The sequence below is a fragment of the Pantherophis guttatus genome, chromosome 7 (assembly GCF_059756535.1).
Source record: "Pantherophis guttatus breed Tessera chromosome 7, ASM5975653v1, whole genome shotgun sequence".
NCBI classification, from domain to species: domain Eukaryota; kingdom Metazoa; phylum Chordata; class Lepidosauria; order Squamata; family Colubridae; genus Pantherophis; species Pantherophis guttatus.
Window position 1 is genome coordinate 37279541 of NC_142069.1, and position 23890 is coordinate 37303430.

At 38.3% G+C, this 23890-nt stretch overlaps 2 protein-coding genes across 2 annotated transcripts in view; one reads left to right on the plus strand and one right to left on the minus strand.

Annotated features, from left to right (window-relative positions):
- Positions 1 to 1289: 1289 nt before the first annotated feature.
- AMDHD1 (amidohydrolase domain containing 1) lies at positions 1290 to 14098 on the minus strand. The gene is made up of 9 exons (XM_060694618.2): positions 13720 to 14098; positions 11794 to 11900; positions 10114 to 10178; positions 8355 to 8632; positions 7461 to 7686; positions 4452 to 4576; positions 2923 to 3016; positions 1985 to 2145; positions 1290 to 1705 (listed from the first exon to the last, which is right to left on the minus strand). The coding sequence occupies exons 1-9, from the start codon at positions 13857 to 13859 to the stop codon at positions 1600 to 1602; spliced, it is 1302 nt and encodes a 433-aa protein (XP_060550601.2). The 5' UTR covers positions 13860 to 14098; the 3' UTR covers positions 1290 to 1599.
- A 2025-nt stretch (positions 14099 to 16123) lies between these two features.
- The window catches only part of CCDC38 (coiled-coil domain containing 38), a 31863-nt gene continuing 24096 nt past the window's right edge, over positions 16124 to 23890 (plus strand). Inside the window, exons 1-4 of the mRNA XM_060694617.2 lie at positions 16124 to 16529; positions 18846 to 18915; positions 21201 to 21286; positions 22200 to 22368. Coding sequence (XP_060550600.2) covers positions 18870 to 18915; positions 21201 to 21286; positions 22200 to 22368 — 301 coding nt within the window. The 5' untranslated portion in view covers positions 16124 to 16529; positions 18846 to 18869. The remainder of the gene's footprint in view (positions 16530 to 18845; positions 18916 to 21200; positions 21287 to 22199; positions 22369 to 23890) is intronic.

The following is a 23890-nucleotide window of genomic DNA, read 5'->3' on the forward strand; positions in this document are numbered from 1 at the left end:
TGTTCCCAAAGTGCTGTATCAAAGCACATAAATAGAAAGTTATGTGGAAGGGAAAAGTGTGGAAGAAAAAGGTGCACAAGCAGCAGGGATGACGGAGCCTGGAGAGGATTGTCAGGAAAAGGCCATTCAAAAGTGTTGGGGATTTTCACAAGGAGTGGACTGAGGCTGGAGTCAGTGCATCAAGAGCCACCACACACAGGCGGATCCTGGACATGGGCTTCAAATGTCGTATTCCTCTTGTCAAGCCGCTCCTGAACAACAAACAACGTCAGAAGCGTCTTACCTGGGCTAAAGACAAAAAGAACTGGTCTGTTGCTCAGTGGTCCAAAGTCCTCTTTTCTGACGAGAGCAACTTTTGCATCTCATTTGGAAACCAAGGACCCAGAGTCTGGAGGAAGAATGGAGAGGCACACACTACAAGATGCTTGAAGTCCAGTGTGAAGTTTCCACAGTCTGTGTTGATTTGGGGAGCCATGTCATCTGCTGGTGTTGGTTCACTGTGCTTGACAATGCAGCCATCTACAGGAGATTTTGGAGCACTTCATGCTTCCTTCTGCAGACGAGCTTTATGGGGATGTTGACTTCATTTTCCAGCAGGACTTGGCACCTGCCCACACTGCCAAAAGTACCAAAACCTGGTTCAATGACCATGGGATTACTGTGCTTGATTGGCCAGCAAACTCGCCTGACCTGAACCCCATAGAGAATCTATGGGGCATTGCCAAGAGAAAGATGAGAGACATGAGACCAAACAATGCAGAAGAGCTGAAGGCTGCTATTGAAGCATCCTGGTCTTCCATAACACCTCAGCAGTGCCACAGGCTGAAAGCATCCATGCCATACCGCATTGAGGCAGTAATTGATGCAAAAGGGGCCCAAACCAAGTACTGAGTACATATGCATGCTTATACTTTTCAGAGGTCCGATATTGTTCTATGTACTATGCTTGTTTTATTGATTTCATGTAATATTTTAATTTTCTGAGATTGTGAATTTGGGGTTTTCATGAGCTGTAAGGCATAATCATCAAAATTATGACAAATCAAGGCTTGAACTATCTCGCTTTGCATGTAATGAGTCTATTTCATATATTAGTTTATGAAAAACTAAGTTGCATTACTGAAATAAATGAACTTTTGCACGATATTCTAATTTTTCGAGTTTCATCTGTATATAACCCTCCCATGATACATTATAAACTGCTCTTCAGTGTCCTCCCATTAAATGATAAGTTGTGCTATTCAAAAGAAATACAAATCAACTTCTTCACGAAGACAAGATAACAAATGTGCAGTTATTTGAATCTTCTTTATTGTATTGTTACTCTAATTACAAATCATATTGATGAACTGTAATTGAAAGAAACTGAAGAGATTTAAGACCTATACATATTTATTTATAATTTGCTGAGAAAAAGAAATGTTAAAAATGAAATAAGCCATTGTTTTCATTAAAAATAGGAATGAAAATCAATTAAATCCTGGACTTGTGTATGGTACATAAGCATAACATTCAGGTTTTACATAAATGTGAGATCTTACTGTTCTGTGTGCACTTTGGAGATCTGGCAACTGTGGTATTTATTCTTATAGACTATACCTAGTATTGCAGAATGCTGTCATTTTTGTAAACAATATTTCCTTTAATAATGACATACTCAATCAATTCTTGATGGCCGGCAAATTGATAGATTAAATGTTCCCACCTAAAAGAAGTAGATAATTATATTTTATGCAGAGAACAGAATACTAGATAGTCTGCATGAACAAAAACGATAAACAAGCACAGGATAGTAAAGTTGAGTGCCTTCATATTTAAAGGAAGGCATGAATAGCTAGGAAATCACTATGAACCAAGCGTGACTCAAAGGAAATTTCAACTTTTGTTATTAGTAATAGCATTATTGCTTATAATACTTTCCTAGATAGTGCAGTCTAACTAATTTCCAATAATGTCAACATAAATGAATACTTTACCCTCTTACCTTGGAGAGTTAATGATAATGAAATCTCCTTGTTTGCCTTTTTCAATAGACCCATGGGTGTGAGATCTCCCAAGAGCATAAGCAGCATTAATGGTGGCAGCAGCTAAGGCTTCTTTCATGGACATCTTCATGTTTACACAGGCTAAATGCATGACCATCAGCTAATGAAAAAAAACCAAAAGTGCTGTCAGAATTTACAAAATAGATCAACAGTTACATCAGTCACTTCTGAAAGCTTCCAAGCTCAGTTTTATTTGAATTCCAAACTATGGCATGATTCAAACCATAAGCAATGTCAGGCATTTTGAATACTATTTTATGGAATTAGGCATTCTGTTTCGTACAATGGAAGAGACAAAAGGGAACAGATAATCACATTCTGTTTTATTAATTACTTTTTTAGTAGCTCAGTGCCTCAGAGAACCTGACCAGGATGTAATGATGTCAGCAGAGGGGACAGGAATGACAATTTCAGCCATTTCTTATCATTTTGGGGGTGGAAGAGGGTGGGTGGGAGATGGAAGTTTGGGGAACTGTTTATGTTTTGTGGATGGGCAGTTTTCCAAAATTGCACTGCCGTTACTTAATGGTTTGAAACCCTACTTTGGCAATATAATCTTGGGAGATCCAGAGTCTACAAAACAGAGAATAATGATCTCTATATGACCCATGCATTACATTTGAGAAATTCAGGTCTATCTGCATGGATTTCAAGTGTTCAAAAGCATTTTCTTTCTGGAAAATCTTGTGGAAAACTGTTTTATGCACGAAGCTACTTCATACTATCCAGTATTCATTTCATAATTAAATTCATAGGTCACCAATATAAAAAATGAAACAGAATATTTTTATATCTACATTCTGAGACTATAAGAAGAAAAGGAACAGTCAATGAACAATCATTATGGTTCCAATAACCACCAGTATGGCAGCATTACCATAGAACAACAGTAAGCATTTGGATTAAAATCACTGCCAAGAGCCACAATCACTCCCTCTTTCAACATTTTTCTAGCCTGAGGCTGTTTCAATCTAAAAGAAAAAGAAAAAAAAGTATTGGAAAAACAAAATTAAATGCATTGGATCATTCACCATATATAATTTCAAATGTTCTAACATTAAAGGTAAAGGTAAAGGTTCCCCTTGCACATATGTGCTAGTCGTTCCTGACTCTAGGGGGCAGTGCTCATTTCAGTTTCAAAGCCAAAGAGCCAGTGCTGTCTGAAGATGTCTCCATGGTCATGTGGCCGACATGACTAAATGCCGAAGGCGCACAGAATGCTGTTACCTTCCCACCAAAGGTGGTTATTATTTTTCTACTTGCATTTTTACATGCTTTCAAACTGCTAGGTTGGCAGAAGCTGGGACAAGTAATGGGAGCTCCGTTACATGGTGCTAGGGATTCGAACTACCGAACTGTAGACCTTTCTGATCGACAAGCTCAGTGTCTTAGCCACTGAGCCACCGCGTCCCCTATTCTAACATTACAAAGGGAAAAAAAGAGATTTTTTTCTGTAATGGGATGATAAGAGATTCAGGATGGTAACATTACATTATGAATATATATTTTAACCCTGACAAAGTTTTAATTAGAAACACCAGAACTAGAAAATTAAAAAAATGATTTATAATTCACTCCTGTGCATGGATGCTTGGAAATAAGACACATTTAAGTCTTACATGAATATGGATTCTAATTCAAAATATAAAGGCTGTCAAAAATAAGAACATATACAGTATACACACAGAGACTCCCAGGTGACATAAAAGAATAATTTAGCAGAGCTTAGTTGAAACTCTCAATGGAAGCAATGGCTCCATCATCTCTACATGACCATCAGACTTTATATGGTCGTGGATAGTAAGCATGGAACTCCCTTAAATCTTGGATCCTCTTTGTGACCCGGTTGTGTGAGTATTCCGCTCACATGGACATTCTTGTTCATATGGAATTAATAGCTGACTTTACTAGCCCACTATTTCAGCCTTAACCAGTATATCAAAAATTTCCAAGATTGCTGTTTTCTATTGCGTGAAATACCAGAATGAGAGTAAGTATGTTATAGAAAACTTAGATAATACAGACCTGCTAACTCATCCTTATTGAACACTGAATTTGTTGATATTTTTTTAAAAAGGATCCTTGTTTCATATGCTATTATTTAGTTTTATTGTTACTGTGAGTTCCCTAGAGTTGTACTCTTAAAAGATTTAAAAGATTTAAAATCTTTTAAATAAATTAATTAAAAAATAAGTATATTCTAAACTGGACTTTGGTTTTCAGTAGTCTTTCAAGTTGTGCAAAGTCAATATTTAATTTGAAACTGAAGCTATGTAGCATAATTCTAAGTGTGTTGACTCAGTTGTAGGGCCCACTGAGTTCCATGAGAGGTATACCTTGTACAGCCTTCCCCAATATAAAATATTTATATAAAGCCTAATATCCATATTAAAGCATTGCACTTACCTCAGGATGTAGGCAGTGGTTGGCAATAGGACAGCTGCACATTTTGCCTGGGCCATGGCAACAATTCCTTCATCACTAATTTCTTCTAGGTGACTTATAGCTTGTGCACCCAGTTCAGCTCCAAGCTATTGTGCCAAATGTAAGGTGACAAAGAAGAATGAAATGTAAAATATGCAAATAAGATCCAATTTTAAGAATAATAATATAAAGCAACAATAGATTATAAAATGCCAGCTAAAACAGTCACTGCTTCAGATACTTCCTGGTCACATTTGCATATCACATGAAAACATGATTTTACAAGTATGAAACTCAGGTCTATAATATTCCAAAAGTTTCAGAGCAACCCAAAACTCTTTCAAAAGTTAGCATATTATGTTTTATTTTTAAGTGAAAGGGAGAAGTAATAAAAATATAGAAATTTATTAAATTAATTGTCAAGCCAGTTAAATAATATTTTGTTAATTTGTCCTTTGATTACTACTTCATGAAATGTGGCCTCCTTTATATAATTCAAAACTAAGTGTAACTCTTGCCTGAAAATAATTGGAAGAACCTGGCTTAATGCAATATAATGAGTCCAGCTCCTGGAATGTAACCCCTCCTCTCTTTCCTGGAAAACCAGAAGGGGCTAAGAAAGGATTTATCATATGATGGGTTATTATCTGACAGAGGAGGCATAAAACATATCTGGATTCCTCTTGGTCAGATGAAAATAAGGAAGGGGAGAAAGGAGCATGCAGTCAAATTCCCATTGTCCTGTGGTTTATCATGATATCTAAATATGGGTATGGTATATTATGATCGAAATTAATGCATAAGCTTTCATATGCCTTTAGAAATCACTATGAAATGTGCTGCTTTTTTTATGTGTCTATAGGTGAAACTCGAAAAATTAGAATATCGTGCAAAAGTTCGTTTATTTCAGTAATGCAACTTAAAAGGTGAAACTAATATATGAAATAGATTCATTACATTCAAAGCGATATAGTTCAAGCCTTGATTTGTCATAATTTTGATGATTATGGCTTACAGCTCATGAAAACCCCAAATTCATAATCTCAGAAAATTAGAATATTATATGAAATCAATAAAACAAGGATTGTACATAGAACAATATCGGACCTCTGAAAAGTATAAGCATGCATATGTACTCAGTACTTGGTTTGGGCCCCTTTTGCATCAATTTCTGCCTCAATGCGGCGTGGCATGGATGCTATCAGCCTGTGGCACTGCTGAGGTGTTATGGACGACCAGGATGCTTCAATAGCGGCCTTCAGCTCTTCTGCGTTGTTCGGTCTCATGTCTCTCATCTTTCTCTTGGCAATGCCCCATAGATTCTCTATGGGTTCAGGTCAGGCGAGTTTGCTGGCCAATCAAGCACAGTAATCCCATGGTCATTGAACCAGGTTTTGGTACTTTTGGCAGTGTGGGCAGGTGCCAAGTCCTGCTGGAAAATGAAGTCAGCATCCCCATAAAGCTCGTCTGCGGAAGGAAGCATGAAGTGCTCCAAAATCTCCTGTAGACAGCTGAATTGTCAAGCACAGTGGACCAACACCAGCAGATGACATGGCTCCCCAAATCAACACAGACTGTGGAAACTTCACACTGGACTTCAAGCAGCTTGCAGTATGTGCCTCTCCATTCTTCCTCCAGACTCTGGGTCCTTGGTTTCCAAATGAGATGCAAAAGTTGCTCTCATCAGAAAAGAGGACTTTGGACCACTGAGCAACAGACCAGTTCTTTTTTTCTTTAGCCCAGGTAAGACCTGCTTCTGACGTTGTTTGTTGTTCAGGAGCGGCTTGACAAGAGGAATATGACATTTGAAGCCCATGTCCAGGATCCCTTCTGTGTGGTGGCGGCTCTTGATGCACTGACTCCAGCCTCAGTCTACTCCTTGTGAAAGTCCCCAACACTTTTGAATGGCCTTTTCCTGACAATCCTCTCCAGGCTGCGGTCATCCTTGCTGCTTGTGCACCTTTTTCTTCCACACTTTTCCCTTCCACATAACTTTCTATTTATGTGCTTTGATACAGCACTTTGGGAACATTCAACTTCTTTTGCAATTACCTTTTGAGGCTTTCCCTCCTTATGGTGGGTGTCAATGATGGTTTTCTGCACAACTGTCAGGTCAGCAGTCTTTCCCATGATTGTGATTCCTACTGAACCAGACTGAGAGACCATTTAAAGGGTCAGGAACCCTTTGCAGGTGTTATGGCTTACTTAGCTGATTAGAGTGGGACACTTTGAGCCTAGAATATTGAACCTTTTCCCAATATTCCAATTTTCTGAGATGGTGAATTTGGGGTTTTCATGAGCTGTACTTTGATGAGTATACTCATCAAAATCATGACAAATCACAGCTTGAACTATCTCGCTTTGCATGTAATGAGTCTATCTCATATATTAGTTTCACCTTTTAAATTGCATTACTGAAATAAATGAACTTTTGCACGATATTCTAATTTTTTGAGTTTCACCTGTATATTTGTTTGAGAGTTATTTTTTCCTAAGCAAAACATGAATAACTATCAGAAGAAAGAGATGACATTAAATTATAATCCATAACTTTATTTTTTGCTTTAGTTCATTAAATAGATGAAATATATTTGGGATATCACCTTTTAAATACTGTTTAGTTGAAGCTTATATTGGAATATACTGTATTATATAAATTATCAGACAATAGTAATGATAATTTTTGGAACAATCGAAGTACGATGCAGCAACTATTAAACTGTATATTTTTAATACAACAAAAAAGATAAAAAGGAGAGTTCATTCTTTAATTTTATATCATAAGGAAAAGATAAACAAAATCAATGTTTGAAAAGTGATCAGCAAAGGTTAGGAGGTTCAACTTTCTAAAAGATTAAACCTCATATGCTGCTGCTACATTTCTCTGTTACTTATTGCCAAAATGCTGCACTGCACGTTATCATGATATATTTGTCTTTGCTCTTATCTCAGAACAGAATCAAAAGCAAAGGCGTTTTAGCAAAGGCATACCTCAGCACTTTTCATTGGATGCAGCTCATCCCCATGGAAGTTCATTTGTAACCCTATAGCTTTTCCAGCCTGAAGAATTCTTTTGGTAGAACTCAGATCAAAGACTCCCTTCTCACAGAAGACGTCTATATTGTCAACATGCATTTCACCATTAAGATCAAGTTCCTTGAGTTTAGGAAGATGGGTGTTGATGATGTCATCAGCAGCTTCTGTAGCATTTTTCCCTCTGTTAAAGAGAAAATAAAACAAATCTGCAAAATCAGTTGAATTGAGCAGTGTATGCTCCTCATTCTTTTAAGCCTAAAAATCAATAGATGAAGTAAGAACTGTTTAATTATAGGGTGACCAGAGGATATTATTAATGTCTTCCATTGTACAATCATCTCCCCCTCAGTCTGCAACACCCTGGCTTCCCACTTTCCATTATTTCCTGCAGAAAGTCATTATGAAAAAACTCCTTCCTTTTATTGTGCTTTTTCAGGAGTGATTGTACTTTCACACGAAGTAGCAATAGCAATTGTACTTAGACTTACATACCGCTTCACAGTGCTTTACAGCCCTCTCTAAGAGCTTTACAGAGTTACTATATTTCCCTCAATAATCTGGATCCTCATCTTACCAAACTCGGAAGCAAGGAAGGCTGAGTCAACCTTGAGCCAGTCAGGATCGAACTGCTGGCAGTTGGCAGAGTTAGCCTGCAATACTGCATTCTAACCACTATGCCACAATTGCTCAGTTCTGACTTTAGAAATTGTCAGATAATTTCTCCTTCACCTAAAAAGTCAAGAAAATTCAACCACACTATATGTTTGCTCAAAAATTTAGTGGAGAATTCTGAAAAGTCATCTGTGCCCAACTCTAAGTGGTTTCATAGACAAAACAACACATAATTACCTAGGAACTGCATGGGCTCCACAGTATGTGGAAGAAATACCAATGTCCAATTCCTTTTTAGCCTGTTCAATGACCCTGAGCATCTTAATTTCTGTTTCCAGATTTAAACCATATCCACTTTTGCATTCAACCAAAGTGGTGCCTGCTCGGAGCATCCGTAACAGACGGATTTTGAAACTTTTAAGGAGTTCTTCTTCTCGGGCTTTCTGAGTCCGCTCCACAGTGAAATGTATTCCTCCTCCAGCTTGATGAATATCCATATAGGAAGCACCTGCCAACTTAAAACAGAATCATCCATGAAATGTGTGCTTGGGACAAAGTCCAGAGTATTGCATCAGGAAAGCTCTCCTGGAAATATTCTAAAATAACTTTAATTCCTAAATTGGGAAATGTTCCACAGGAGATAATCTCCTGTAGACCAATTTTACTTCTTAATTTAGATTAATTTGTATAAATTATATACAAAATATCAGCAATGATCTTAAATATATTGTTTAGACAACAAAAGAAACATATTCTGCCTTAGAAAATATCAAATATTGTATGGTTAATATGACTCAGCTATATGTTCACTGGCTTTTTAAAGGCATTCAGTTTTCCAGAGACTTAAAATATATAAGTTCAGGCCCTATTTTGCTAATGTGATTGATCAGATTTATATTTGTACAAGTGTGCAAATAAGACTTGGCAATAATCATACTTCATTGTAATTTTGTGAGATACTAAACAAGGATGCCAAATCAGTTCTTTCATTTAATTTGGTTTTAGGAGCCCTAGCAATTGCACTGTGCACTAACAATCAAAGTCAAGCAATTAAATCTGGAGATATATTATATTTATTAAGCATCCTTGCAGATAATTTGACATTTACATTGTTTAAACCCAGCTCTGCAGCCAAACAGAGTAAGGAAAAACTTGCAGGATCTGCAGAGGTATTTGGCATACTGCCCTCTTAAATCAGAAAATCTGATTACGTACTTACACAGATATATCAGAACCTGACAATTTTTAAAAATTATATACTCTTCCTTTTGAAAGTTTTCCAAAAATAAATAAAATCAAGAATGCCATCTGTGGCAGATGTGTAAAAAGATGGTACTTTTTTGGGATCAAAAAATTAGCTAATTTCAAGACAAAGTGTTAATTGCAGGGGTAGGATTCAGCGAACCCCACCGGTGAACTGGTAGTTACAGCCAGTGGCTGGGCCTGCCCACCTGTCCCAGCACGCTCGCTCACATTTTGGATTCTGGGTGAACAGTTGTTAAATTATGTGAAGCTCACCTCTGGTTAAATGCCCTGCAAAGCTTGGCTTATTATATCTATTCATGCAATCCAAAACTTCTCTTAAAAACAAGGAGTTGATGTATGTTTAAGTAAACATCAACTCCTTTTGGTAGCAAAATTATCTATTGCATAACATTGGTTATGTCTTTAAATTTTAACTATTTTTATTTGTGGGTTAAAACAGCTTTTTCAAGTGCAATATTAGAAAAAATTATTGATGAATTTACAACAATTAACTTTCAGAGAAAATTCAAGAACCTCATTTTTATCAAACTTATAAGAGGCATAAGTGAAGTCATACATTATTCTGTTGTTGCCAGTATCTCAGGGACTATGGAGTCATCTATAGTCCCATTTCAATGACTGTACCCAAGGTTACAATATTTCTCCATTTCCAAAGCAAACAGAAAAGCACTTCAGGCACATACAGCATAACAGCAAGAAATCCAAATCTTCTCTAAATGTTGTAACTTACCTTCATTGCAAATTCATGCACCCTGTCACCAGCCCATACAGGATGTGTGTGTGCATCTACTAGACCTAATTAAAAATAAAGTAAATATAAAGTAAATATGAATTCTGGAGTTTTCAAAGTTATCCATTAGTACAGAAGAGAGAATTACCAAACTTTAATAATGAATCATGCAGTCAGCAAATGCTTTACATTGCATGTTTAGAAATTGAGAACGTGAAACAGAGAGGAGAGAAACTGCTGTTTGCATGTAATATTGTAGCAAATTGACTAGAAAGAGATTAATCATCCCTTGTCTTTGAAAATATTCATGCAATTTCTACAGAGTCTAACAAAAAGTGTAATTGTAATTTGATTTATTCATTTACTTGCTAGATTTAAACCCCATCTTTCTACAGGAGCTCATGGTGGTGTATATATAGTATTTCCCACATCAATTTTATCTTCACAACAATACTTTGAGATAGACTGGGGTGAAAGATAGTGACTGGCCCAAATACGATATTTCACTTTTATCTGAATTCCAGCTGCTGAGACTCAGGACAGTGGATCCATTATGTCCTGCCTGGTGTTATTTATTTTATTTTATTTTATTTATTTAGAAATTTTGCTATGGCATAATTCTTGTAAATTTGCATCCAGGTAACCATAGATGGAAGTATTAAATCATATTAAATCTTTATATTCTTCAGGGCATTTTTTAATGTATTCTTTTTCAGGTTTTGCTGGTATTTCAGTTCTGAAGCTTCTTGATCTAACTCTATGCTGCCTGCTTAACATATACATATTGGACAGTTGAAGGTTGTTTTTGTGCTACTCATTCTTTGACCAAGGAAACCTTCAAGAACACAAAGGAGCTCTCAAGGCAGCATACAATCTTGACAACAGTTCTGTCAGTTCTGTCAAGTTGGGAAGAAAGGCCTAAGAACTTTCAGGCAGTTTTGTAATTGTGGTGCTGGCTGGGGGATTGTGAGAAATGCAGTCTCTGAAGATCTCTGGGGAACACCAGGTAGAGAAGGCTGCAATTGTAACAGGATTAATAATAGAAAAAATTGAGAAGAGTAGCCCAGTTCCAAGGCATGAATGCTTGAACTGCAGTAAAGCAGTGGTATCACATGTCCTAAAAACCAACATCACTAACATGTGATGGGTTGTGTCTATAAAAGGGGAGATGGTGTGATGGACTACAGTTAAGAGTCAGTTTCCTTGGAAGGTGGGAATATGTTCCAAGAAGTGGGGCAAGATAAGAGGCCTGGAGCTAGATTGGAGACAGAGGAAGAGATTTAGGATAACCACTCCCTAGAATCTCCCAGGATATTTCCATTAGGGTTAGAATAGTATAGGTTTAGTCTGGCAAGATTCTGTCTATATCATGTAAGCAAATAAAAAACTGAACTTTGGTTGGATTCTTCTATGTCATTTTTTGGACTGGGCCTGACACCTGCTGCCACATTCTGCTCTAGCTGAAGTTTTGATTTTACATATTATAGATTAAAAATCCTGGCATGCTCAACGGATACATCCAAATTGACACAGCCATCTTTCTTTCAGAATGTCCTGTGTCCTTTACCCAGTCCTTTTCATTTCAAGGGAAAAGAAAGAAGTCAAATAGAGGCATGGATTGCCCCTCTATAAATATATAAATTTCTGCTTGGTGCAATAAATCTTTAAATCCATACCAACCTGGTAAAATGCACTTTCCAGAACAATCAATTATTTTGTCAAAAGTTGCTCCAGAGAATTGCTCACGAATGGCCCTTGCATCACCAACTGCTTTTATACACCCATTTCTGAAAACAAACCACAATTTGAGATTATATGGAATTATCTGTTTCTTTCTAATGTCTTTCTTCTTAAGAAAAGTGCTGAAGATCTCCTCTTTCATCAAGTGGTTTAAGCACTGTTTTGTGATCCACCAGTATGGAAAGAAGAGTAAACTGGGTCCTAGATCTGGGCTTGTTTACAGATGAGTCTTTTTTTTTTGGTAAATAATTTTTATTGTAGTTTTACTTTTCCAAAACTCTAATACATATTCAAATAGACAATGTCATTTTTATATACTTTGGATTAACAATTCATATAAAATCTATATTATATACATATATACATCCTCAGCTTCCTTATAAATATTACCTATTTTTGTTTCTGTTGTTTATCCACCTGTACCATTTTTCCCAAATTGCATAATATTCTGAATCCTCTTTTTCTTTTAATTCTAAAGTTATTTTATTTATTTCGGCACATTCAAATATTTTTTGAATAATCAATCCCTCTGGTGGTAAATTATGTTCTTTCCAATATTGCGTGAATGCAATTCTTGCTGCTGTTAGTATATACAGGATCAGATATCTTTATTTTTTTTAAATCAAATTTGGTTTTTAATATTCCCAGGAGAAATGTTTCCGGATTTAACTCAATTCGGCAATTTCTCAAATCTTGTATGGAAAGAAGAGTAAACCAGGCCCTAGATTGGGGCTTGCTTACAGATGAGTCTTATCTGCAGTGATTACTTTTTCTCATTTTTGCAAAAAGTCTCGAAAATGTTCTCCTACCTACTCACTCCTCTGTATCCCTCCCGTCTTCTCTTCCTCCTTTTGTTTTCCCAAAAAACTTTTTTTCCCCAGAAAAAATAAGAGATACTCAAATTCTTTGCTGGTAGCCCCAAATGTCAATCAATCTATTTCAGCAGGATTAATATGTTCTCACAGTAGGAGAAAGTAAGCTACCAATATCAATGGGGTAACTGATTCAAGTATGTTTCATTCATTTTAATGAGTCCTCCACATGTGGTCACATCTTAAGTGACTCATAAATTCATTTTTAGTAGAAAAGTAGGACTGCATAGGCACGCAATGTTATGTGGATCACTTGGTTCTGCATTAGCATGCTAGTTGGATTTCATAAAACAAACTTTTAGGGCAAACCTCCATGGTTAATGCAAGCCATGGCATTCATGCATATGGGAGCTCTGGGTCTTCTGAGCTTGGTCGTTTGCTTGAAGACGTGTTCATGAAACATTTGCAAGCAAACAACCAAGCTCAGAGAGCCCCCAAGGACTCCACAGTTCAATCCTGAGCTACAAACTCTCTTTTCTGGAATGAAGAATAGAAGAAGAATAAAAACATTATTATGGTCATTGGCCAGCAATAGACATACAATAAATTAAAAATAATACTGACATTATTTTTAATTTATTGTATGTCTGTTGCTGGTCCGATGACCGTAATAAAGTTTTTATTCTTCTTCTCTTTTCTGGAATGAATTTATTCTATCCTAAACTTTAGTTCCAAGAGAGTTAATGAAGTAAGTAACTAAATGCTGTTAATAGCTGGAATTATTGTGAGGTGGGGGGGACCTTTTATGCTTCAGACCAGGGGTCTCCAACCTTGGCAACTTTAAGCCTGGCGACTTCAACTCCCAGAAGGCTGGAGAATTCTGGGAGTTGAAGTCCGCCAGGCTTAAAGTTGCCAAGGTTGGAGACCCCTGCCTCAGGCAACAGTTTCTCTCGTTCGCCTGTCATCTGATAGACCAGGGGAGCTGGCCACGGCCATTTGGAATGCCTCTCTGCCCAGAGACAGCCACACATCGCCCCTCCGGAGACGCACTTACTTGCCGATGACGACGCTGGCGTTTTCCCGCAGGGCCAGCTGCTGCATGCCGGCTTCCAAGAGATACTGCTCGCCTTGGGTGCAAACAAGCACCAGTTGCTGGGCTCCTTCGAGCAGCAGTTTGTACTCACCGCCGGCCATCGCCTCGTCCGCCGCAGAGCCAAGGCAAGGAGCCGGACAACGGCCCCCGGGGGGGGGGCGGAGAGCGCGGAGCAAAGTTTGCTTGGTCAGGGTGGACCTCTCGGCAAGGGCCGAATTTATTGGCTGGCATTCAGCACGACGAGGCGCGGCCCGGCTTAATACGTAGCACTTCGTCGCCCTTGGTTTACCCCCGAGCCTGTGCTATCAGTCAGCTTGCTTCGGTTCCAGAGATGAGTTGGGGGGGGCGGGGCGGGGCTATTCTCTGGAATAGCCTTCCCCTACCTACATCCTCTACCCTGCCTGCCTCAAACTTGGCTCTTGCCACCCTCCGATTAAGGGTGGTGATGAAACTTTCGGCTTGAGATAAGGTGGGAGGGTTTGACTTGGGATGTCTTGGTGCTTTTTTTTAATTTCGTGAAGCTACCTAGAGTCATTTTGAAGCTGGGCTGTCTGAATATTTGATAAATAGACGCAAAGGAAGTCACGATGGGCTTAGTAGTGCCACTATGAACTGTGATTTAGGGGTCATAATGAACTGAATCTGCACAGTGGGATTTGGAATTGTTTGAGGGAGGGGGAGGAAGCCATGAGAAATGGCTGAAACAAGAAATAAATGCCCCAACCATATAAACCAGCCACAGAGAAGCCAGCCCACTCAGGTGCAGAGATAAAATAACTTTTCTAGATACAAAAGGTGCCTTCTCAACCAAGGAGGAAACCTGTGAATCTCCATCTGTTGAGAGGTTTGGAAATGGCAAATGGGACAACTTTTGGAAAAGAAGTTTAATAAAGAAATGAACATACACACACACTTTTCCCACATCAGAATGAATAGAAAGAGAATATAGGGGGCTGTGGTAAATTGGAGGGGTTAGCCTGGATGGCAAGCCACAGCTGGCTAGGACCTTTGTGGAGCACCAAAATCAGAGTTTCTTTCTTGTGATGAATTTTACTTATGGGATTTTATTTTAAGTGTTTGCTTATAATTCCAAAATATCAGAGGGTAAACTTTTAGCACAAAGCTTTAAAAGTTTAAGATTAACTACAGTAATTTAGAAAAGTGTGGCATGAACTTCAGACAACAAAACTTGTGCTATAATCAGTATGGTAGAATTGCCAGTCTTTATTGTTTTCTTAAAGCAATACCCATTATTCCCAAATAGATTTCCAAATCGATTATACTTCAATTGTCAATCTCTCCCTTGTTCTGTAGAAGGCATGTTCAAAACTATGTACTTGAGCATTATTAGCTCAATCTTATGCATCAATGGAAGCAACTGCCATAGAGTTCAATAGAACTGAAGTACTCCCTGGTCCCTCTTTAGGCTCCAATGAACGGAGTTTACTTCTGGGGTGGTGTGCATTCCATGAGAACAAATACTTGATGAAGGGTAGCAGTTTTAAACCCGAGGCCCGAATTTTGTGGAATCTTAATAACAGTCATATTTACTCTTCCTGTTCTGAGCTCAAACCCATCAGAGCAAGAGAAAGAAAAGGATCTGGTTGCATCTATAATGCACTATAGCCCTCGGCTAAGTTTACCTATCATATTTTAAGTCCCCCACAAGAAGGAAACTCTACGATTAATCATAAAGGCATATACAAATATCAGTTACAGGGGGAAAAAATCTCTTCCTGGCAATGTCCTTGCACTTAAGAAATTGAAGTCCCTGTCCTAATATCTTACTCTTTTCATGTATTCAAATTATGTTTATACTTTTACCTGTTATCTTATATATGCTTAACTAACAACAACAACAACAACAACAACAACAACAACAACAACAACAACAATAATAATAATAATGTACTTGGTTGATACCTAGGACACTAGAATACCTAGGATATAATAATAATAATAATAATAATAATAATAATAATAATAATAATGTACTTGGTTGATACCTAGGACACTAGAATACCTAGGACACTAGAATACCTAGAATATAATAATAATAATAATAATAATAATAATAATAATAATAATAATAATAATAATGTACTTGGTTGATACCTAGGACGCTGGCAGCCACCCGTATCAACCAATAGCACCAGTCAATGGTATTTGTGATGCATTTTTGAATGTTCAGTTGACTGAGTTTCATGTTTAATAAATAAAGTAAATAATTTTTAAAAATGAATTTTTAAAAATTAAGGCAGCTGAACTGAGGAGTTCCGCCCTGTTTCATGGCTAAGAGTCAAGATCGGGCGGAAACAGCCGAGATTTATGGATCAGGTCTCCCAGTCCAGACCCCTAGGGAACCGATTAAAACGCAAGCCAAGTAGAGCGCGGGGATGGGAGTGGGGAGAGAGAGTGGAAGAGGGCGAGAGACGCTACGCCCTCCCATTCTATGGGCGAAGCAGGGCGAAGGTCCCCCGGGCGAAGAATCCCGACCTCCCAGTGCGCCGAAGGGCTTCTCTGCCGGGGAAGGACCGCCAGCTTCCGCTGCCCTGCAGGCCCGTGGCTGGCGGCTGCCTGAGAACGGCCGCAACCCAAGCCAGAGTTCCGTGGGAATGCTCGCCTCGTGCCCAGCAGCCGGGCTCAACCGTCTCCTCGCGGGAAGCCCCACTCTGATCGGGACGAGCGCAGGTGCCTCGGCTGTGCCGGGGCGGGTAGCTCGCCTGGGGTTGCTGTTGGTGCCATCGCCCGAGGAAGCTCCGCTGGTGAAGGTGAGTTGGGGGGTCTCTTCGGACTATTTTGAGCTCTGCAAAGCGCCGGAGGATGGAGCGGCTGCAGCCGTCTCAGCTCTCCGCTGTGCCCACCTGCCTTTTCGGGGTCAGGACGGCAAGCAGGCGGGCAGACGTTAGCTTGTCTGGCCGACGTAGCTGCTTCCTCCTATGGCAATATAAAAACTTCATTCAGAAGTGCTGGAATCGGCCAGGTCAAATCAGTCTTGGAGAAAGACATTCTGTGTATGAAGGATTTGTGGAAGAAGCAGTTTTTAGTCATTTTATTAAATCCTAGAAATTCTGCAACTCTTACACCTTCCACTTTGCTTAGTCACTAAACAGGATTGAATACATTTAAACTACAGATAGTTGTCAGTAAATGGAGGTAAGTAATTAAGACTGGGAACTCTGTAGCTTAGCAAAACTGTCATAAAGGACGATTTGTCATGACCGCGCTGATTTATGAGTTGTTCCAGTTCTGATGGATTAGGCAAATCCCTTGTGGTTGGTAGGTGTGATGCCATGTAATCACAATTTGCAACTTCCTACTGGTTTCCCCTTGACTTTGTTGGAAGTAGATAGTGAAGATTGGAAATGACAATCACGTGTCACAGGATAACGCAACCATTGTAAATGTAACTAGTTGGCCAGTGTCCAAATCACAATTGTGTGACCGTGTAGATGTTGCAATGGCTGCAGCTTTGAGCAAGTTTCTTTCTTTAATACCATCCTAATTTTGGTTGGTCACTGAATGAATGACAAGACTACCTCTAAAACTAGACTCACAGTAAAGATGGTTTCTCCCCCCTTCCATTAAATTGTATTAAACTCTCAGACCGTCTAAATTAGTCTCTGTAGTTTTCTGGAAAGATTTTTCAAAAGTAGTATGTCATTGCCTACTTCCTAGGGATAAGAGAAAGTGGCCCAAGATGACCCACTTGGCTTCAGGCCTAAAATGAGACTAGAATTAGCCGTCTCCTAGTTTCTAGCCTGATGCCTTAATCCAGGGGTGTCAAACTCAAGGCCCGGGGACTAGATACGATCTGGCCCATGGGGCCACCCTGGAAACAGCAAAGAACTGGCCCACGGTGCTTCTGCCAGCGAAAACAGGCTCCCAAGCTCCGTTTTTGGCTGCCACAGCCTCCTGCACTCCTCTGCCAGTGAAAACAGAGCTCTGGAGGGCTGCTGAACTCCGTTTGCAGAAGGTTGCAGGAGGCTGTGGCAGCTGAAAACGGAGCTCGGGAGCCTGTTTTTGCTGGCAGAGCACTCAGGCCACTCCAGGCACCCCTGATAGGAATGACATTGAGCTGGCCATGCCCCCCTACCCCCTCTGCTCCCCCCGAAGTCAAACATAACCCTGATGCAGCCCTCAATGAAATCGAGTTTGATACCCCTGCCTTAATCACTACACCAAACTGGCAAGAAAACTGCAGGGGCATGTCAGGCAGCCTTGGAGAATTGGACATGATTTAACAGAAGAATGGAAACAAGACACATTAAAGCACAAAACAAAAGAACATTGATAATAATTTAAAAGAATATGTTCACTAAAAGCACAGTAATACCTCTTCTAAAGGCCAGTCACAGTTGTAGAGAAAATGTATTCTAAAATTGTAGCTCTGGAGCTAATATACACTGCTCAAAAAAATAAAGGGAACACAAGCAGAAGACATCTGAGATCTGAATGAATGAAATAGCCTTATTAAATACTTTGTTTGTTACATACAGTAGTTTTGTATTCCCTTTAGTTGTTTGAGCAGTGTATAAACTATTGTATGTAAAGAACAAAGTATTTAATAAGGCTATTTCATTCATTCAGATCTCGGATGTCTTCTGCTTGTGTTCCCTTTATTTTTTTTGAGCAGTATATTTCATAATTTAGGAGCAACCAATGGTAGCTTCCAAATTCTGGTTGACAAGACAAGATCCCAAAGCACAGATGAACATTCGTTTTGATAACAAATAGAGTCTATTCAAGCTTGAAACTTGTTCCCTATAATAAGACAAGTGGAGCCACATATTTTTATATTTCTTTGTCAAATCTCTCTCCACTGTCACCACCATCCATTTTAGTTTGACGTACACTATGATAAGTCACCAATAAGCATTCAAACATCAGAAAAAGGGAAAACAAATTTTTTTGTGCAACGTTTCTTGTTGTAAATATAATTGTGTGACATACATAGGCACACATGTAGGACCATTTAATTTTCAGGATGCCAAATGTATCATTACAGATTATTCAATTATTTACTTGCAGATTGAATAAAATGTGATTTCAAACTTTCTCATTATTGTGTTTCTGTGTTTTACTAGATCTAAGAAGAATTTTGTGTGAAAATGGCATCAACAAGTGTTACACGTAGTCCTTTTGTGGAACTAGATGGTAATAATAACATTTTAAATTTATGTAATCTTAGTAATTATAAAATTCTAATTAGGGAAGCTATTTAATTCTAGAAATTGCATATCAAGAGATTTAGTAAGGAAGGAATCTGGTAAAAGTGACACATTGTTGGTAGGTTCTTCATATATTATTTATAGAGACTAAAATAAACCCTAGTGAAATAATTAACTATATGGGAGGAATGAATTGAATTGGTAGGTTAAGAAGCTGTGTACTGTATGGATCTCTCATAGGTGCATCTATGGCAAAGGAGACTGTGATTCGCTAAACCTGGTGCTTCAATGTGGTCTTGGAGACCTAGTATGCTTTATGACCTCAAGGATCCATGCCCATCTGAAAAATAAAGCACTACATTTCTTCTCTAAATTATGTTTATTGCTTTTAAGTAAAATAGTTTCTATTTATTTCTAACACAGTTTGTCTTTCACTTACAACTGGTCATTTAGCAATAGTCTGAAGTTACAACAGACCTCCCCAGGGCTAATTATGATCTGGATTCAAAATTCCAATGTTCCGCCCCATCATGTGATTGCATTTTGGGTGCTTGATAACTAGTTTCCAGTTTCTGGCAAAAAAAAATGCCTTTTTGCAAATAGTAGATTCACTTAATGATTGTGACTTTATGTTCCCCACATTCACTTAACAACTGCCTCAAAAAAGTCAAAAATTCAGTTGTAGTTGCATGGTGACCCCCTTAATGATCAGCATGGCCGTAATTCAAGGATTATCTGTATATATAGTGGCCTCAGCTTTCTGAAGTATAGATAGATAGATAGATAGATAGATAGATAGATAGATAGATAGATAGATACATACATACATACATACATGCATGCATGCATGCATGCATACATGCATACATACATAGTATACATACAGATATTTTTATTGCTTCTTAATTGTGCTGCTTGTTCTCTGATTCCACAAATATTCCATATCATCACTTTGATATACTCTTAGATGGAATCAGTGCTAGAGAAGAGAAAGAGGGAAAATATAACTTTTTTAACTTCTTCAATTTCCAGCCCTTTTGTCAAACTGTCTTCACTGATACCTGATCTGGCCTTTCCAATTGCAGTTGTCTTTGCCACCCGCAATCCACTTCTCAGTTCTCCCTTTCAGGTCCTTCTATCCCTCAGCTGCAGATCCCTCTTCTATGAATTCCTTGACTGACCCAGAATATCCAGTCCACATAGCACAAATACCACCTCCAGCAATGTCCAGCATCCACCAACAACATACTCCACAGCCTAAGAAATCTATTCCTTTCTATATTTTCACTAAAAGACAGATATGACTGATCTCAGCTTTCCCAATTAGGAAGAAAACTTCTCAGTGTTTGTATGATCCTATGCATTGTGCTGGCAAACAAGAACAAAACACCCTTTAATACCGAGACCATTTTATAACCACTCATCTCACTCTGCCACAGGAGCTTTGCTGGAGATGCTGCTATACTTTTTTAGCAGTATGGTCAATGATGAGAGATGCCTAGAATGATTGTTCAACAGTATCTGGCGGGGGGCGGGAGAAACTAATGATTCCTGATTCCCTTTCTTAAGGAAATTGTAGTTCTTTAAGTAACATAACTTTGTATATGTAAGACAGGTGCAAATACATAAAGTTTATTTCATGATAATCCTATTTCACAGGATTCCAAAATATCTATGCTCCAGAATAAGAGGAACTGTCTTGGGGAGGGTTGCTGAAGAATTCCCCAAAGTGTTATTATTAGAGAGCATGGTGGGAACAGACAGAGGTGGTCCCCAGGTTTACCACTTAGAGCTCTGAACTAAAACTCTACTTCATCCTTTATACCCTAAATGCCAAGTAACATAACATAACCTTCAAATGACCTGTAACACAGTTAACAGTTATGTAATTTCTACTCTACAGTATGAAGTTCATACTTCCGCTAGAGCAGAGAAAACGGGGGTATTTGAGGAAGTGCACTGTTATATTATGACATAACTTTTTATGTATTATAAAAATTATAATATAATTTATTTTATAATTATGTTGATATCAACAGTTAGGTATTATCTCTTGGTGCTTAAGAAGCTGAAAAACAGCCCCTCTGCTGTTTTTACTGCAACAGATTAACATGAATGGCTATCTGGGAATAACTTGGTTGATGTGTCCTTGAAAAGCCCATGTTTACCTGTTACACATTCTAACCTAGTAATTCAAAACTGCTGTTGCCTGTTGTTAGTGCTGACATTTTGAGGTGTACTAAAATATTTTTCGTTAATATTGTCCATCAGAAGAATACAGGCAAAAAACTCCTTTTGAAAGGAACAACACTGAAATCTACCTTTACAGAGATATTGAATGCACAGAGAAAGAAATTGTAAGTATTCTACTGGTCAGCTACTGCTTACTACTATACCTTCTTGGCCTCTTTGTTTGGATCAGTTTCACATATCCCATTGAATCATAGTTTGCTTTACCCCACCCCACCCCAAAAAAAGGTAAGGGCAGTCTCCTAGACAAACCATAGTGGCTTCTTACTAATAAGAAATAATACTGACTAATTGCTGTTATTATTTACACAGTGAAAACTCAACAATTTAAAATAAGACAGTAATAACAATAATATAAATAATTATAAATAGAAACCAGAACTTTCTGTATGTTTTAAACATTCATTTTATACAACCAAAAGAGAAAGGACTGCTTCTTTCTTTGGAGCCATTTCTTATTATCTTGCTACTTCTCTGCTCCTCCTTCTTCAGTGAATTTTTGGAAATAATTATTATTGGAAACAAATATATGGAGATTCAACTGTAGTTTGAGAACATGAAGAAAAAACATTAAATGAATCCCAGAGCAATTCTCTTGGTCACCATTTAGTTTCTCATTTATTTGGAATTCCAATAATTTACTTTCAAATTTCAGACAACTATAATATACATTCAAAATATAGAGGACAACCTGCAGAACCAATAAAACTTGCATAAATGGATTTTCTTTAAAAACTCCTTTTCCTGATATACCATTCTCCATCCCCATGCATGTAGAGTTGGGGATAATAAAATATGTCAACTTTTTAAAAAAGACTGTTAGAGCTATAAGAATATTTGGATGTGCTTTTATTACGGTATGTTTATACATTGTGCTTAATTTTAAGACACCGTGGAAATAAAATCAAATCTTTACTATGATCATAGACCAGCCTTGAGAAGATTATGAATTTGGAAGGCAGTTAGGAAAGGCAGTATACATGTTTAAAATTAGACAATAAACATGGATTTCAATTTTAGATTAGAAAAACTAAGCAGACTCTGAAGGCATATGAAAGGAGCACCATTTCATCAAGAGCCCGATGTCGAAAAGCTTTGAGAAAACTAGAAGAAGTCACCGAACAAGAAACAACAGAAACAATGGGAAAAGATCTTCCTGCTCTGAATTGGGCTCTTGCTTTTGCAAAGTGTGAGTAAACATTTTAGAGAAATAATACACTGCAGGAACACTGAGGAATTTTGTGATTTTACAGTCTTGGTTGAGTTGATGTTTTGATAGATATTGAGTACTTGAAGTAAGTATCCCATTATTGCATCTTTTCTCTAAAATGTCTCTGATTGGTTCAGGATATTCTGATCAGCTTAGTGGTTTCTAATACACAATAACATCATTGTTGTTTTCCCTTTCTGGTATTTTTGCCCAAATGCTCTTAACTGTATTCCTGTGCTTCAGTCCCTGGATCTCAAAAATGTGTGAACATCTTCCACATTTAATGTCACTCCTGCTCTTCTTTGTCTGGCCTACTCTTTGGAGTAAGTGGTACCCTTCAATCCTTGCATTCCACACATGGGTTTTATGTTATTCCACCAGGTATTAGTAAGGTAGTCCTTACCTTGTTACCTCACGACCACAACTTCCATCCCTAAGCTAGGCAGTCATTAAGTGAGTCATATCCTATTTTGCAACCTTTTTTTGCCAAGGCCATTCAGGGAATCCAGCTTCCCACTTTGGCTTTGCTTGCCAGGGTCCTTGGGAAGGTTATGAATGAAAATCATATGACACCGGGGCACTGCAAACATGAAAAATACATGCCGGTTGCAATTTTGATCATATGACTGCAGAATTATATGGCTGTCTAGGTGGCTCAGTGGCTAAGACACTGAGTTTGTCGATCAGAAAGGTTGGCAGTTCGGCGGTCGAATCCCTGGTACAGGTCTCCTGCGTGAGCAGGGTTGGACTAGATGACCTCCAAGCAGGGCCGGATTTAGATGAAAAGAGGCTCTAGGCTATTCCACTTATGAGGCCCTTTCACCTATAGTGAAAGTGTAATTTTAATTTTGCTAACAATTTGAATGTAGGCCCCTCTTGATCTTGAGGCCCTAGGCTGAAGCCTAGTTAGCCTATAGGAAAATCCGGCCCTGCCTCCAAGGTCCCTTCCAACTCTGTTACTGTTACTGTTACAAATCACTGTGGTGAACAACAGTCATTAAACTAATAGCAATAGCACTTAGTAATAGCACTTAGACTTATATACCGCTTTACAGTGCTACACAGCTATCTCTAAGCTGTTTACACAGTCATCATATTGCCCGCAATATGCTGGTCATAAATTGAGGATTATCTCTAATGCCTACTATCATTAAGTTTTTCCTGTTTGTTCTTCATAGCTCTAATTATATAAAGACTTTGAAAACATTGAATCATATAACAAGGAATTCCTTCCAATTTATTACTAGGTTGGTGCCTTCAGATCCTGGATGTTACTCTCAGTAGTGAAGTCACACTATTTTCTGGAGTTTTTTTTCTCACCCCTCACTCATTCCATACGGGTGAGAAGATCATTTTAATATAATCCGTATAAGGGGTGTAAATTATCTTCCAAACACATTTTACCAAGCCCCATCCAGCTGTGTTGAAACATCAACAGGGACCCTCTGAAATCTATTCTAAAAAAAAGAAAAAAACAGGTCTTGTATGGTAGATTTGTTTT